The sequence below is a fragment of the Apis cerana genome, linkage group LG1 (genome assembly GCF_029169275.1).
Source record: "Apis cerana isolate GH-2021 linkage group LG1, AcerK_1.0, whole genome shotgun sequence".
Taxonomy (NCBI): domain Eukaryota; kingdom Metazoa; phylum Arthropoda; class Insecta; order Hymenoptera; family Apidae; genus Apis; species Apis cerana.
In genome coordinates, this window is record NC_083852.1 from 14344417 (window position 1) to 14359633 (window position 15217).

The 15217-nt window shown below is 21.3% G+C and overlaps 3 protein-coding genes across 5 annotated transcripts; 2 read left to right on the forward strand and 1 right to left on the reverse strand.

Moving 5' to 3' along the window:
• Positions 1 to 4: 4 nt before the first annotated feature.
• LOC108003503 (protein-serine O-palmitoleoyltransferase porcupine) lies at positions 5 to 2746 on the forward strand. 2 transcript variants are annotated; one of them, XM_017065774.3, is made up of 7 exons: positions 5 to 199; positions 341 to 636; positions 719 to 911; positions 993 to 1209; positions 1287 to 1393; positions 1475 to 1677; positions 1809 to 2746. In XM_017065774.3, exons 2-7 carry the CDS (start codon positions 414 to 416, stop codon positions 2249 to 2251), a joined length of 1386 nt encoding a protein of 461 aa, XP_016921263.1. In that variant the 5' UTR covers positions 5 to 199; positions 341 to 413; the 3' UTR covers positions 2252 to 2746. The 2 variants fall into 2 exon arrangements, with proteins under 2 accessions (XP_016921263.1, XP_016921264.1); XM_017065775.3 differs by having other exon boundaries at positions 384 to 636.
• LOC108003673 (dual specificity protein phosphatase CDC14C) lies at positions 2506 to 9839 on the reverse strand. 2 transcript variants are annotated; one of them, XM_062075395.1, is made up of 9 exons: positions 9181 to 9839; positions 8857 to 9073; positions 8484 to 8749; positions 8068 to 8368; positions 7613 to 7982; positions 7200 to 7520; positions 6962 to 7093; positions 6555 to 6800; positions 2506 to 5820 (listed from the first exon to the last, which is right to left on the reverse strand). In XM_062075395.1, the coding sequence occupies exons 2-9, from the start codon at positions 8903 to 8905 to the stop codon at positions 5778 to 5780; spliced, it is 1728 nt and encodes a 575-aa protein (XP_061931379.1). In that variant the 5' UTR covers positions 8906 to 9073; positions 9181 to 9839; the 3' UTR covers positions 2506 to 5777. The 2 variants fall into 2 exon arrangements, with proteins under 2 accessions (XP_061931379.1, XP_028525389.1); XM_028669588.2 differs by having other exon boundaries at positions 6516 to 6800.
• A 16-nt stretch (positions 9840 to 9855) lies between these two features.
• On the forward strand, positions 9856 to 15217 carry LOC108003646 (uncharacterized). Its single transcript, XM_017066058.3, has 3 exons — positions 9856 to 13946; positions 14049 to 14330; positions 14416 to 15217. Exons 1-3 carry the CDS (start codon positions 10048 to 10050, stop codon positions 14993 to 14995), a joined length of 4761 nt encoding a protein of 1586 aa, XP_016921547.1. The 5' UTR covers positions 9856 to 10047; the 3' UTR covers positions 14996 to 15217.

Genomic DNA, 15217 nt, shown 5'->3' on the forward strand with positions numbered 1-15217 from the left:
ATTATAGTATAAATTATATATCTAAAGATTTTATATTTTTGATATTGAATGTTTATATGCATAAACAAAATTATTTATATTTAATAATTTTTTAATTAATTTGTTATTTAAAATTGTTTTATGAATAATTACTTAATTAATTATTTTTTAAATAATAATTATATGATAAAGTAAAAAATGATGCAGATCATAATTTGAGGTTATTATTAACATTATATATATATAAGTCTATTAATAAATAAATTGAAATTCATAAATTCTTAATGTTTAACTTAAAATTTTTTCATTTTTGTATTTTTATATTTTATTGTCAAAAAATTATAATTTTGTTAAAATTAAGATATCGACACGGTCTACATTACATTCAATTGATACTATGACAGTGAAACACCGGCAATTTAATTTCTACTGTAATGGACGATGTAGAAGTTCCAATTTTTTACGACGATGAAGCTGATTTTATAGGACATGAATATTTACAAGATGTGGAATATGAGTATGAGTATGAAAATATGGAAAGAGAAACATTATTTGAATTATATCAATATTGTCTTCGACCTACTATTTATGATACAATATCATATATATTACCACTATTTATCTCTACCATAATATTTAGATTATGTGCATATTCTCGTAAGAAATTTTTATAAATATATCTATAAATATAATAAAATGGTATAAAATTAAACAAATGATGTTTAATTTAATATTACAGAGCATATATCACATAGAACTTTTCATGTATTATCAATGTTGATCGGTATATGTAATATTTATTTTTATGTAATAGAATGTTTGTATACATTGTTAATACTTTGTATAATTTCATATATCACTTTATATATACCTAAAAAATATTGCAGATATATGGGTATATTTTTACCATCACTTTTTATTATAACATATTGGTAAATTATATAAATATTAATGATTTTTCTTTAAATCTAAAAATATAGATGTAAATTTTCTGTGTAACTTTTAATTTTCAGTGAATTTACTATGCCACCTATAATATGGCATAAAATACGAAGTGTAGTAATGACTATGGCAATGAAAACAATTAGTATAGCAATAGAGAAAATTGATACAAATAATTCACCTAATATTTATGCCTATATGGGATACATGTTTTGTAGTGTTACATGTCTTTTTGGACCATGGATATCATTTAAGGATTATATATCAATACGTTACATAACTAATCAGGTATATATAATTATTATTATATATTATAAATTTATTCAATAAAGAAAATTAATATTAACAACATATATTAATTTTAGAATAAGTGGTGGATATTGTATACCATTCAATATGCATTTGTATCTTTTCTCTTTTTGACTGTATCAAATTGTTGGGCACAATGGATAATTATGGAAACTTCTTGGAAGTTAATAAATATTATTATACCATATTATATTTTATCTTTTGCAATTATTATTTGATATAACTATTATTAATTTCTTTTCAGATGGTTATTAGCTTATAGAGATGCATTAGCTTTTAGAATGTCTCATTATTTTATTTCATATATTGCATCTACTTTATTATTATTAGGAGGATTTCCATTTACATTAAGTACTATAGTGAAACCATTAAAAATAGAATTTCCACGTTCACTTGTACATGTTGTGATTTGTTGGAATATACCGATGCATTTTTGGTTAAAAACATGTATGTATTAATATTCAAATTCTTTTAAATATTAAAAGTTATAAAAAATTTTTTATTAATAATTTTTAAGCATGTTTTTATATAAACTTTAACATTAATAATTTATATATTTTTTTTATATAAATTTTCAGATATATTCCGTCCCAGCATAAAATATTTAGGAAAATTTGGAGCTGTAACAATAACGTATTTAACGAGTGCTCTTTTACATGGATTAAATTTTCAATTAGCAGCAGTTTTGCTTAGTCTTGGATTTTATACATATGTAGAATTTCAACTTAGATTTATGCTTGCTAATATTTTTGATGCATGTATTGCATCAAAACAGTGTACTAAAAATAAATGTACACACACATATAATATTCATAATTCATGGTGGGTTTTTTTAATAAATATTATGTTTTCTGGGTTATCAATTTTTCACTTAGCTTATTTAGGTCTTATGTTTGATACATCTGAATTGCAAGAAACAGGATATAGCTATATTCATACTATTGAAAAATGGTCTCAACTTGGATTCGCTAGTCATTGGGTAGTATTTGCTACATATTGCATATATTTTTTAATCAGATAGTATTAAATATATAAATAAGACACTTATTTTTAAATATTGCAAACATAGATAATATAATATACTATATACGTAATATTTATGCTATATCAATAATTAACGTAAATTTTACTGTCTTAATCTTACTCTATATAATTTACAATATTTAGTATGAATTATAAATTGAGCAAAAAAACATTTAATATATTCTTGTACAAAATAAAAATAAAAATAAAATTTGAATGTATGGATTAAATATAATTCTAAAAGTCTTAAAATAAGTAAAATACATAGTTTTTATTAAGTATAATATAGTATAAATATAGTGTTTACATATAAGTTTACATAAAGCACATTAAATATTTAATATATAATAACTCTAAAAAGCTTATATACTTACTAAAATAATACATTAAACACCGATATATTATATTATCAAAAGATGATGTATGAAACTTTAATGAAACTTTAATATAATTATAACAATGAATAAAAATATTTTTCCAATATAATAATAATGTTGCATTTTAATTTATATTATTAGTACAATATTATACAATAAAGAAAATCATATTTATAATATTACAATATAATGTGCGTATATTGTAAATCAAATTAGAAAGATTAGATTAAATAAAATATTTTAGACTTAGTTATATTTCTCTCCGTAAAATATATAAAAAAATTTGCTTATGATTTAATTGTACATTCAAGGCAAAAATTGAAAATGTATATGTCTATATATACATATTCAATTATTTTTTTTCTTTATTTTCTTTATATAATAAAAATATTTAATATAACACTTATAAAACATATTATATTATATTAAATATATCTAAATAATAATTAATCAAAATTTCATCAAAAATATATTGATTTTTATTAAAATAAAATTTCTCTAATATACATTATGACAATATATATTGCTTTTTAACTTATTATTGTAATTTTATAATCAATTTTATTAATGAAATTAAATTTCACAGAAAAATATTAAACGAAATTCAATTTTTAATTAAAATTATTTAAATGATAATATAAATTTTTAATCATAATCTGATAATTTTGATTCATAATTGAATCATAATTTTTTTTCTTAAAATAATGATATTTATATTTTAATTAATAGTTTTATATTTTAATTAATAATTTTTTTAATTAGAAAAAATTTATTTTTTTTCATTTTAAATTTTAATAAGATACAACATCTTATTTTACATTATTAAAATATCTTTATTATTATGTATTAATATTATTCTTTTAAGAAATACACTAATTTAACAAAATATTTATTAATTTTTGTATGTATATACACATTATAAATATACAAGTTATGTATATATTTTTCTGAAATAAATGTAGTATTATTAATAAATTTTTCATATTTTCATCATGTTACATATTATTAATGACATATATTTACTAATTTAAATTTTTTAATTTAAATACATATATAAATAGAATAAAATAATAATTTTACATAAATCATATTATGCATAATCATATCCAATCATACATTAATCTTTCATTTTCTCATATGAAAGTATTTTAATTATTATTTTATTGTCATAAAAATGAAATTCATAAAGTTTTTTTTATATATTTAAAAACTTAAAAATATATAATAAAATTGTTTTAGCATTCAATATTATGAAAATTTTAAAAATATTATCTTATCAAATTGTAATTGCATTTGCATAAATATAAAGTAAAATTATATAGCAAAATTATATATCATTATTAGCAAAACAAAAAGTAAATTACTAAGAAGTATAAAAATCACCATAAAATATATTATTTAGACTAAATATTTTGTTTTATAAATGCTATTACAATTAAAAACATCTAAAAGCAGTGCTTTTTATTAAAAAAAACAAGGCGTGAAAATGTATCAACATTTATAATAGCAACAGTATTTTTATCATCTGAGATTTATAATTGTATTTAACAGCATTTCTACATATTAACTTACATACGTTATTTACATAATATATAAAGCTATGAAACAAATATTAATACACATAATTATATCTTCAGATTATTTAAAAAAATATTAAAATTTTTATTAGAATGATTTTTAATTATATTTATAACTATATATATATTTAATTATATTTATAAACAAATATAACATTAAAATTGTTAGTTTAAATTATTTTTTCAATAAAATTTGTATCTTCAATTTCAATTATTTATAATATCTATGCTTTTTTTCTATAGTGAAATAAGAAAATTTTTATTTCAAAAAATCTTTTATTATTTTTCAGCTATTTCTTAAATCACATTTGTTGATATGTTTTATATTAATGACAATACAAAAAAATAAAAGCAAATTACTTATTTTTATATATTTATATATAATTAAATAAAATAATTTGAAGATATAATTAAAATTGCTACATAATATTAGTGTAATTATATTGATTATAATAATTTTATGTTAAATAGCACGTATGTAAGTATATTATATATAAATTGATCTTTGATACATTATGATTGCAATTTCTCATTAAGAATATTAATATAATTAGCATAATAACAAGTTTCTACAATCTACTAATTCTAATTACAAAATTCATATCATCACAAAAAATAAACTTAAAATTTAAAAATCTATTTAATATTTATAATTCAATAGATATATTTTATAGATTCTATAGATTCTATAATTCAATAGATACATATTCAAAAATTATATTTAAACTTTATCTTTTACAAGAAGATAAATAAATTATATTAATCACATAGATATAAATGAAAATACATATTAGGATTTTAAGTTTCTATTCATTTTATTATCTTTCTCATTGAAAATAATAGAAATTATGATTCATATGAAGTATTGCATATCAATAAACATTAAAATTAAATTTTATAAATAATTTTAATTAATAATGATTTTAAATATTATAAAAAGAAACAAAAAATAAACAAAAGAAAATATCATTTCATACGAAAATCTTTGTGTACAAGATTGATAATATATGTATAAGTAATTTCATAAATAAAAAATCTTTATATGATTATCGATAATATTTTAATAAAATTTAAGCTCGAATAAATTTTAATACATAATTTTTTACTAAAAATAGCAAGAAAAAATGTGAAAATTTTTAAACTTAAAAATTAATATCCATAATTATTCATAATTATAATAATAATATTCATATTATTTTTCTGACCAGCAGAAGAATAGTGTAGTAAATTAAGATCAATAAAATTATATTTTTTTTGCTTTTACGAACGTTCAACGTATCGTAAAATATGGAAGAATTTTTAAAAACCATGTAGAATACATTCATGATTATGAGAAACTTACAATCCAACTTTAGAAATGTAAACATAAAATAACTAACTTGAAAAAGGTATATGACAATGATAAGACTATTTGATCTTTTTCGATCACAACAACAATTATTTAAGTTGAAAATGGATGATTAGTGAAATGTTTTTACTGAATGATTGAATTTAAACGATGAGATCTTCTGCGTCGAGATGCTTGAGTTATCAGATTGTCTTCCCCAATGCCATTGAGAATATCGGTTAGTCATCTGATAAATGCAGTTTTATAACTTTTGGTCGTTCGCGCACTGTAAGTCATAGAAAGAAATCGAAGCAGTTCGTTAGCCATTTTAGTGTTATTTAATATCTAAATTTCAAATGTAATTTATTTAATTTCATTAAAAAAATGATAATTGTATTTAACAAAAAATTATTTTAAATTTGAACTTTTATATGATTTAAAATTTTACTAATCAATCTTATATACAAAAATTAATAAATATATAATATTATCATTCTTATTTTTTTTAGATTTAATAATGTCTTAAAGATTATATTATGTTTTGAATAAAGATTTCTTGTCAATACATGCAACATTTAATATTAATAAAAAGCTACATGCAAGTTAATTTATCATTATTGTTAATGATAAATATAAGATTTATAAATATGATTTTTTTTAGATTTTTCTATATATATTATATACAATTAATTATTAAAATAAAAATATTTCATAATTTATAATATATAATGTATTTAAAAATTGAGAAATTGCATCAAAAAAATAAAATTACAAAGCTAACTCATATAATAATTATTTTAATAAAATATATTTTCAATAAAAAAATATATTTATATTTATATTTATTTTTAAATATATGAAAAAAGTTTAAGATTAAAAAAAACTTGTTTAAAAATTTTAAGCTAAAAATTGTTCATAAAAAGAACTATATAACTGTTACTTAGTAAACATTTTGAAAGTAACAGTTACAAAGAGACTTACTGTCTTAGAGAATGATAGCGATTTACTCGATCTGCAGACCTGAGAATCATATTCATGCCTCGCTGCGGTTGTGTAATCAAATTGTTTGCAGATGCATTTGTAGTTTGAGTCTCTGTGAGGCAGGAAGTTTTTATACTGGCCCTTGTCACTGGTTTTGATACAGACATTGATGTAACACGTGTATTAGAAGATGTATTGTTGTTGATATTATGAAGTCGTGTTGTTGGTTTAGTAGACTTTATACGATGTGAAGGTTCACATGTACTATTCACTAGCCAATTATTTCTATAATTTTTAGTATACTGTGAGTTTACATTTACTTTTACAATCTTCATTAATTATAATACAAAACTAACAAAATTTGAAAATAAAATAAAAAATTATTTTAAATAATAATAAAATTTAAGAAATTTATGAAATGAATTAAATAAAATTTAGTTCTTAACCTTTTAGAGATTGTAGTTGTAGTAGTAGATCTAGGAAGGAGTCTTTTTGTTGAATCCTTTTCTTTATTTCCACTTAATGTATTAATTGTACTCTTTTGAGTTCTTGTTTGTAATAATGATCTTAAATAAGGACTAAAAAAAAAATATTTATTTATTAATTATATTGTTAATAATTAATAAGATTAATTATTAAAATAATTAATAAAAATAATTAATAAAATTATGTTATGATACTTACTTTACAACTGTTGATGGTCTAGAAGTTGTATTTAAAGAAGTATGATTTGTTGGTAAACGTTTTCTTTTAGCTTTTATTTGATTCAATTTATCACCTTGAGTTAAGGTAGTACTAGTACTTGCATGATCATCTAGTGTAATTCCATCTACACAATGCATTATTCCTGAAACATTATCTTGCATCACGTGAGCGGTTTTTAGACTGGATAAAAATGATGTCTTTGGTCTACCAATTATAGAATATATTCCATATTCATGAACTGGTTTTCCATTGTGAGCTTGTAATGGCTCTTTTAGTAAAGAATGAAGATATGCTTCTTTTCTAAAATATAGAATTTATGATCTTTTTTAATATCAAAAATTAAATTATTTCTAAATTGTGAATTGAAAAAACATTGATATATTGATACATACTTTTCTAACCATTCCTGTTGATGTCCAATTACTGAGCCTGGTCTACATATTCGTATCCATGCAATTGTTTCATGAGCTGTTAAATGATAATGTTTCATAATATAACAACCTATCAATGAACCTGTTCTACCAAGTCCAGCTCTACAATGTACAGCAACAGCGCCATTTGCATTTTCTGCTATTTTAAGAAATTGTCGCATAATTGAATCTGTTGGAGTTGAACCATCAAGAAAAAACAAATCTTTATGGTCAAATCCAGCATCCGTAAAGATTGAAGCATCATAAATTTTTTTATTAAGACGTATAATTGTAGTTACATTATTATAATGGAAATATGTAAAATATGATTCTGGTGCATGAAGTGGATATCCTATAATAAGTAAAAAATAAAGACAATGAATTCAAAAAATATAAATAGAAGTATTTATCATAATTTAATTTAAAATTAAACTTACCATTTTCTATTTTGAATTTAGCATAAGGGCCACAAAATGCTATAAATTTACCAGGAATAATCCAATTTAAATCTCCATTTTCTACTCTTTCAAAATATTCATATTCTTTAACACAAAAATCTTGAAAATTAAAAAATCCAAGTTTGTGACATTTATATATAGCACTGAGACACTCAATCAAAGATATTTCAAACCATGGTGTACCAACAGAAGCATCTCGAAACATTATAAAAGATGGACTATCAGGATTATTGGTTAAGCAATTATATGCTTCTTCTGCAGTATGTTTACAATATAATATCTAGAAAATATATATTGAATAAATTTTATTTTTCTTATATATTTGTAAATATGAATGCAATATAAAAATTATGAAATTATAAAATTATAAATTAAAAATTATATAAATATCCTACAGCATAACTTCCTATAAGAAAAGCAGCATTAACTCTCTTTGCTGGATCCATTATCGTATAATGTACAATCTTTTTCTTTCTTAATGTTACTGCTTTAAGTTTTTTATTAACTTTTTGGCAATAATGATATAACATAGCAAGATTTAATGGACCAAAATCATCATAGAAATTTTCATAAACCAATTCATCATCAATACTGAAATAATGGGTGTTTGGAGTACTCTTTGGTTTTGTCATTGTCTTTAATGTGACAAAATATAATCGATCTGTAGCATAAAAAAAATATAAATGATGTATAAATACATTAAATATTATAATACTTTATATTCTTATATTCTTATGATACATTATATTCTTTTTAAAAATTTGTTACCTTTTATGAATTCTGAAGCACATAATAACAAGTCATTTGTATCCTCCATTATTGGTTTGTATTTATTATCTGATGTTGTGAATACCAACTGAGCAAGCCTGTCATCAGCGTAGCCGATATAAGAAAGGATACAATTTAATTAACACAATCAGAGATCATAAATATAAACACACAGAAGGTTAGAGAGATGTAGTAAAGGTAAACTGGATCCATCTACCTACACACGGTTATATTTGCATGGTATGTGTAATACAAACGAATTCATAATTAGAATGCTATACACGACAATGCGGTATATTATATTAAAAAAGTGTTTGTACTTACCTATGCGACCGTTACAAGATTCAAACTTGGTCAATGAAGAATTGATGATGGCTGATCAATTACGTTATAGATCTCTTCCGGTTTATTGCATATTGAAGTATATGTTTATAATTAACATATTATATTTTTTTTTACTATTCAAACATAATCATTTTATAAAATATTGATAAAATATTTATTCATTATATATACTATCATTATTCTTCATAAGAATAAAGAGTAGTTTTTGAATACACTGCCATGTTGGTTATCCCGTAATGTAAAACTACGACGTATGAATTCAATATCTAGAACAAGAAACATTGTGAAATGTTCACTAATACGAATATCTTATATAATATTTTAAAAACTTTAAATTAAAATATAATGAATGTTAAATATTTATAACAATTATATTGTGTTGATTTTTATCTTTATTTACATAGATTAAACAATTATTCCATTAATTATAAAATAGCGCACTCTATTAAATAAAAATTCCCTATATTTCGTATCAATTATTATTAGTTTCTTTTTAATTTTAATTTTAAATTTATTTGTATTTATATAATTTATATTTTAATTAATATTTTTTGAATTTATTATTTATAAATTATTATCTATTTTTTGTATCTATTATATATTATATATTTGAATAAGAATTTTTGAATAAACATTTTTATGACATCTGTTATGTTTTTATTCTTTGGATTTCTACCAATTGCGCCGATCATTTATTGGTAGTGTAGTAAATCGTAATCATAATTTAATAATCATATTTAAGCAAAATAGAATAAATCTTTATAGATATAATTATAAGATATTGTTTGGAATATGGTTCAGAATGACGTTTTTCGATATTAATTGAATGAAAAAAAAAAAGATAAAATGGAAAGTAAAGAAAATACTCAGACAAATGTATTTTTGTCAGAATATATACCTTCAAAAACATTTATATTTTCCGAACCATATACATTTAATGCTCCTAAGCAGATAATGGATATATCTGGGAAAAATTCATTTACTTTTGCTATGCCAATATTAGCAACACAATCTAATAATCAAGATATATGTGTTTTTCAACCAGATACATGTGAGAAGCAATATAAACCAAAAATTTCAAGAAATTCTTATAAATCTGCTGTTAATGTATTTGCTCAAGCACTTAAAGATACTGCAATGTTTGAGCAATTAAAAAAAAATTCTAGATCACAAATTAGTAAAATTAATCCAGAAAATTCAATAACATGTACAAATGTACCTCAATCATTACTTACTAAAGTAACAGCAAAAGAATATTTTATTCAATTTGGAAATCTTTTAAAGATAACTATACGTCCTAAAAAACAAATAATTACAGTTATTTATGCTACTAACGAAGAAGCAAATGTAGCTTATAATAAAAGTGGTGAATATTTGGGTCAAAAATTTAATATAGAATGGACAAAATTATCTTCTTTGCCAAAATCTCCTACAAAGAAAAAAGATTTACAAAAAAATATTGTATCACAAATTGTATCTAATTTTTTTAAATCATCTGATGATGAAATCAGATCAGAAATAGATGCTATGACAAATTTAGAATATAATGTACACAGTAGAAATAATTTTAGTGGAACTTTAAGTAAAAAACATAAACCATTACAATCAAAAAATATATCGAAGTCAGTTACAAGATTAACAAAAGCTGAAAAACATAAATCTGATAGTCAAATATCTGATTTATTACCTAATGCCACAATTGAAGAATTACAAAATATAATTCAACAACCTGCACATACTTCTGAAGATAAATATAAAGTATTAGAAGCAAGAGATCGACTTATACGAATGAGACAAGTTAGATCACATACATTAGCAGCAGCTAAAATAATGATTGGAACATGTCCTGATATGTGTCCTGAAAAAGAACGTTTAATGCGTGAATCAAAAAGACAAGTGGCATTATATGAACAACTTGAAACCAATGAATATGGAATAAATCATATGAGAGCAGTCAAACAATATTCCAGATCTTCTGCAGACCAAGAAGAACCAATGGCTCATGAATTAAGACCAGTAAAATCTTTAAAAATGACTATGAGTTATTTATTGCATGAAATAGTAAATCTTTGTGATAAACAAGGAATAAATTTGGGAGACTGGTATTATTTTTTATGGGATAGAACAAGAGGAATTCGAAAAGATATAACTCAACAAGAATTATGTTGTATTGATAGCGTGGAATTAGTTGAACAATGTGCTAGATTCCATATAGTATGTTCTGAAAGATTATGTGCTGAAGAAACATCTGTTTTTGATAAAAGAATCAATTCAGATAATTTAACAAAATGTTTACAATCATTAAAGTATATGTATCATGATTTGAGAGTAAAGGGAATTAATTGTAAAAATGAACCTGAATTTTGGGCTTATATTATTTTATTAAATTTAAATAATGGTAATTTTATGTGGGATTTACAAAGATTGCCAAATAATATACAAAAATCATCAGAAGTTCAATTTGCATTAGAAATATATTCTGCTCTTGAATCAAATAATTATTATAAGTTTTTTAAACTTGTTCAAAAAACTACATACTTAAATGCATGCATCTTACTCAGATATTTTAATCAAGTAAGATTAAAAGCATTATCAGTATTAGTCAAAGCTTATTGTAGAACTGCATCAACAGCATATCCATTATATGAATTGATTGATATTTTAGGTTTTGAGGATGAAAATGAAGCTATATATTTTTGTGAACAAGTTGGTTTAAGTGTTTCAAAAGATGATTTACATGTATTATTGAATCGACATAATTTTACTATGCCTGTATTAAATATAAAACAAAAGAGAGCACGCAATTTAATAGATTCTAAGAGAATTATGCAACATTTATCTATTGGAGAATGTATAGCAGGAGGAAAAATGCCAGAAAAAACTTATAAATATCATAAACCTCACAATAGTTTTGATTTACATGGTTATTTAATGCCTAATTCTATTAATGCAGAAGATCAAAATAAAAATATTATTTTTACATCAAATGATCCATATGAGTTTAGAGATGAAGATACAGTACAAAATGAATCAATAAAAGAAATACTGGAAAAAAGTCAAAACAATAATGAAAATATGGTTAATATTGAACACACAACATTAAAATGTATTTCAAACATTGAAGCAGATACAAATTTTTTAACATCCATAAATTCTAATTCTGATGAATCTTGTCTCTCTAAATCTCATGCAGAAATCAATAAATCTCAAACACACACGAATTTGAACATATTAGTAAAATCAAAACCAGAAAATCAGAAAAATTCAAATACATTTAGTTTCATATCCAAACAGCATTTAAATGAATCTTCTGTTTCACCTAATATATTTAATGTAACATCAACAATTTCAAATACTTCTAATGTATTTGCCAAACAATTTGAATCATCAAATCATGATAAATCTCCTTTTGTAATAAATAAAAACATATTTTCAACAATACCACAAGGAAATATATTTACAAAAAATCTTACATCTTCCACTGTTTCAAAATCACTGAATATTATAAATTCTGTAAGTATGACTAAAAATATATCAAAAGAAGTACCAGAATTTATAAATAAAACAGAAATAAGAAAACAAATTGTACAAGATGAAAAAATAGAAAAATTAAAAGTAGAACAAGAATCTATCAAAAAAACACAAGAAATTAATGATACTGCTAAAGATATTTTAAATATTTTAGAAACAGAAATAATAAAAACATATTGTTCTACTATAGTGAAAGAAGAAATGGATAAAATATATATTTACAATACACTTGGTGAAGATATTAATAATAAAGTTTTAAATGAAGTAACTTATGAAATTTGCAATAATTTATTAAAGGAAGAAATCAATATTCAAAAATTATATGAAATGTCAATGAAAATAAAAAATAGAGTAATTATAAAATATTTAAAAAAGTGGAAATGTAATACATTAAAAAAAAAACAACAAAGAAGAGCATTAGAAAATACACCAGTATGGTTACAAAAATATTCTAGTGAACAATGTGCAAAATTATTATACTCTAAGGAACAAGATATAGTTATTAAAAACATGTGCAAAAAACAAGATGAACAAAAAGATATCAAATATTATTCTGAATCTTTAGCACCAATTAAAGTTATTATTTATATCGGTATTAAAGAATACTTAAAAACTTTAGACATTAATATACAATCCAATTATTATTGGAAATTAGTTATTTCATGGCCAAATTTACACAATAAAACAGTTTTATGGCATTATAAAAAAATAATGAATCAATATCTTTGTCCTGAAGATTATACTACAGAACCTATTATAATATTATATCAACCAAATCAAGTTGAAACATTGCACATATGTATTAGACATTTTGAAGGTCTTATTAGCGATCATAATTTAATAGGATCAGATGCTCTTTTATTCATAGCAGATGCTTCTGAAGAAATTAAATTTGTTGTAAAACGTTTAATGAATGCTGTATTAGCAAGAGACAAACTTATGCCTATACCACTTGTATTTATTATTTTTGGTCATTCAATCTTTCAAACCCAAGATGGAGAAATTATTTCTAGTTTGGAAAAGTTGTTGAAATCTGGATATTTATCAGTATACACAATTATCCATGAAAAAGATTTGACTGAAAAAACAATTTTAAATTTAACACAAAGTGCAATACTTTGGTTATCCATAAATAAATCTTCTCAAAATCCACTAGAAATGAATTATTTACAAAATATTTATGATACTTATTTAACAGAAGATTTATGGTTAAGGTATTATAATTAAAGAAATATTATTTAATAATTTTTTTTCTATTTATTTTATTATCTCTAAATCTTATTTATATAATTTTTGTATTTTTATATTTTCTACAGGATATATGATAACTCATTTTTTAATGAAAAGTTATTACATGCTTTAGAGGAACCTAATTTTATAATTAATTTACATAATGAAGCAGTTTCTCATATAATAGATATAATATTAAACCCAGAAACTTTTATGTATACAAAATTTGCTCCAGAATTAAAAAAATTTGTTAAAAATCAATATATGATGCCATGTAGTTATGAATATTTTGATGATGTTTGGAAAAATGAAGATTATAAAGCAAAATTAGAAAAAGTGATGTCTAGTTTTAAGCTACCTCAATGGAAGTAAGAAATATAATTAATTTTTGTATTATATTTAATATTAGTTTATGGATTTAATTAAATTTATATATATATGTATTTATTTTAGGTATTCATGGCCTATAAATAATAATATTATATTTCATCAAAATATAACAAATTACTGTCAAGAAGCATTATTTATTTCTGACAGTAATGAAATATCTTGTAATATTTTAAGTAACATTTTTATTACAACAGGAATTTCCACTATATCAAATTTTATCAACATTTTATTGTACATTATTAAGCAAAAAATACATTTTCTTGATAAAGATTTAAAAGTAATCTATAATAAGAATTATATGAAATACTTTCAAACATTACCATGGTGGTTGAAATCCAATCTATTAATTCAATATAAGAGTGTATCAAAAAATGTTAATATTCAAGAAACTGAAAAAGAAAATAGAAAAAAGAATAATATTAATGAACCAGTAGTAAAAAGACGGAAATTAAATAAATATCAAGAAAACAATGTAGAATTTGAATCATTAGCAACATTTTGTGAAAATAGTCGTAGTCAAATTATGGAAGTGCATTACATTTCAAAAAAAATTGAAAATCGTTTAAAGGAACATCAACAACAAAGTTATTCATTTGAGAAAAAATTAAAAGATGCTTTATTTAATGAATATTTAATGAAATGAAATATTTTTTAACAAAATGTAACATATAAAAAAAATTAATGTTATATTTATAATACTTTATAAAATCTATTGTGTTTACAGTATTATATAAGAAATAATGAATTCATGTATATACTATAAGTAATATTTAACTCTTTAATATATAATTATATCATATAATTCATTTCTCTGAATATTACATTGTAAAAAATAAATGGGTAAAGTATAATATTTATTACAAAA

Coding starts and splice junctions, on each gene's coding strand:
- LOC108003503 (XM_017065774.3), top strand. CDS start 414: ATGGACGATGTAGAAGTTCCAATTTTTTACGACGATGAAGCTGATTTT. Junction 912..992: donor CTTTTTATTATAACATATTG/GTAAATTATATA, acceptor TTTAATTTTCAG/TGAATTTACTATGCCACCTA. Junction 1,394..1,474: donor ATTATGGAAACTTCTTGGAA/GTTAATAAATAT, acceptor ATTTCTTTTCAG/ATGGTTATTAGCTTATAGAG.
- LOC108003673 (XM_028669588.2), bottom strand. CDS start 8,905: ATGGAGGATACAAATGACTTGTTATTATGTGCTTCAGAATTCATAAAA. Junction 8,750..8,856: donor TGCTTCAGAATTCATAAAAG/GTAACAAATTTT, acceptor TTTATGCTACAG/ATCGATTATATTTTGTCACA. Junction 6,801..6,961: donor ACAACTACAATCTCTAAAAG/GTTAAGAACTAA, acceptor TAAAAATTATAG/AAATAATTGGCTAGTGAATA.
- LOC108003646 (XM_017066058.3), top strand. CDS start 10,048: ATGGAAAGTAAAGAAAATACTCAGACAAATGTATTTTTGTCAGAATAT. Junction 13,947..14,048: donor ACAGAAGATTTATGGTTAAG/GTATTATAATTA, acceptor TATTTTCTACAG/GATATATGATAACTCATTTT. Junction 14,331..14,415: donor TTTAAGCTACCTCAATGGAA/GTAAGAAATATA, acceptor TATTTATTTTAG/GTATTCATGGCCTATAAATA.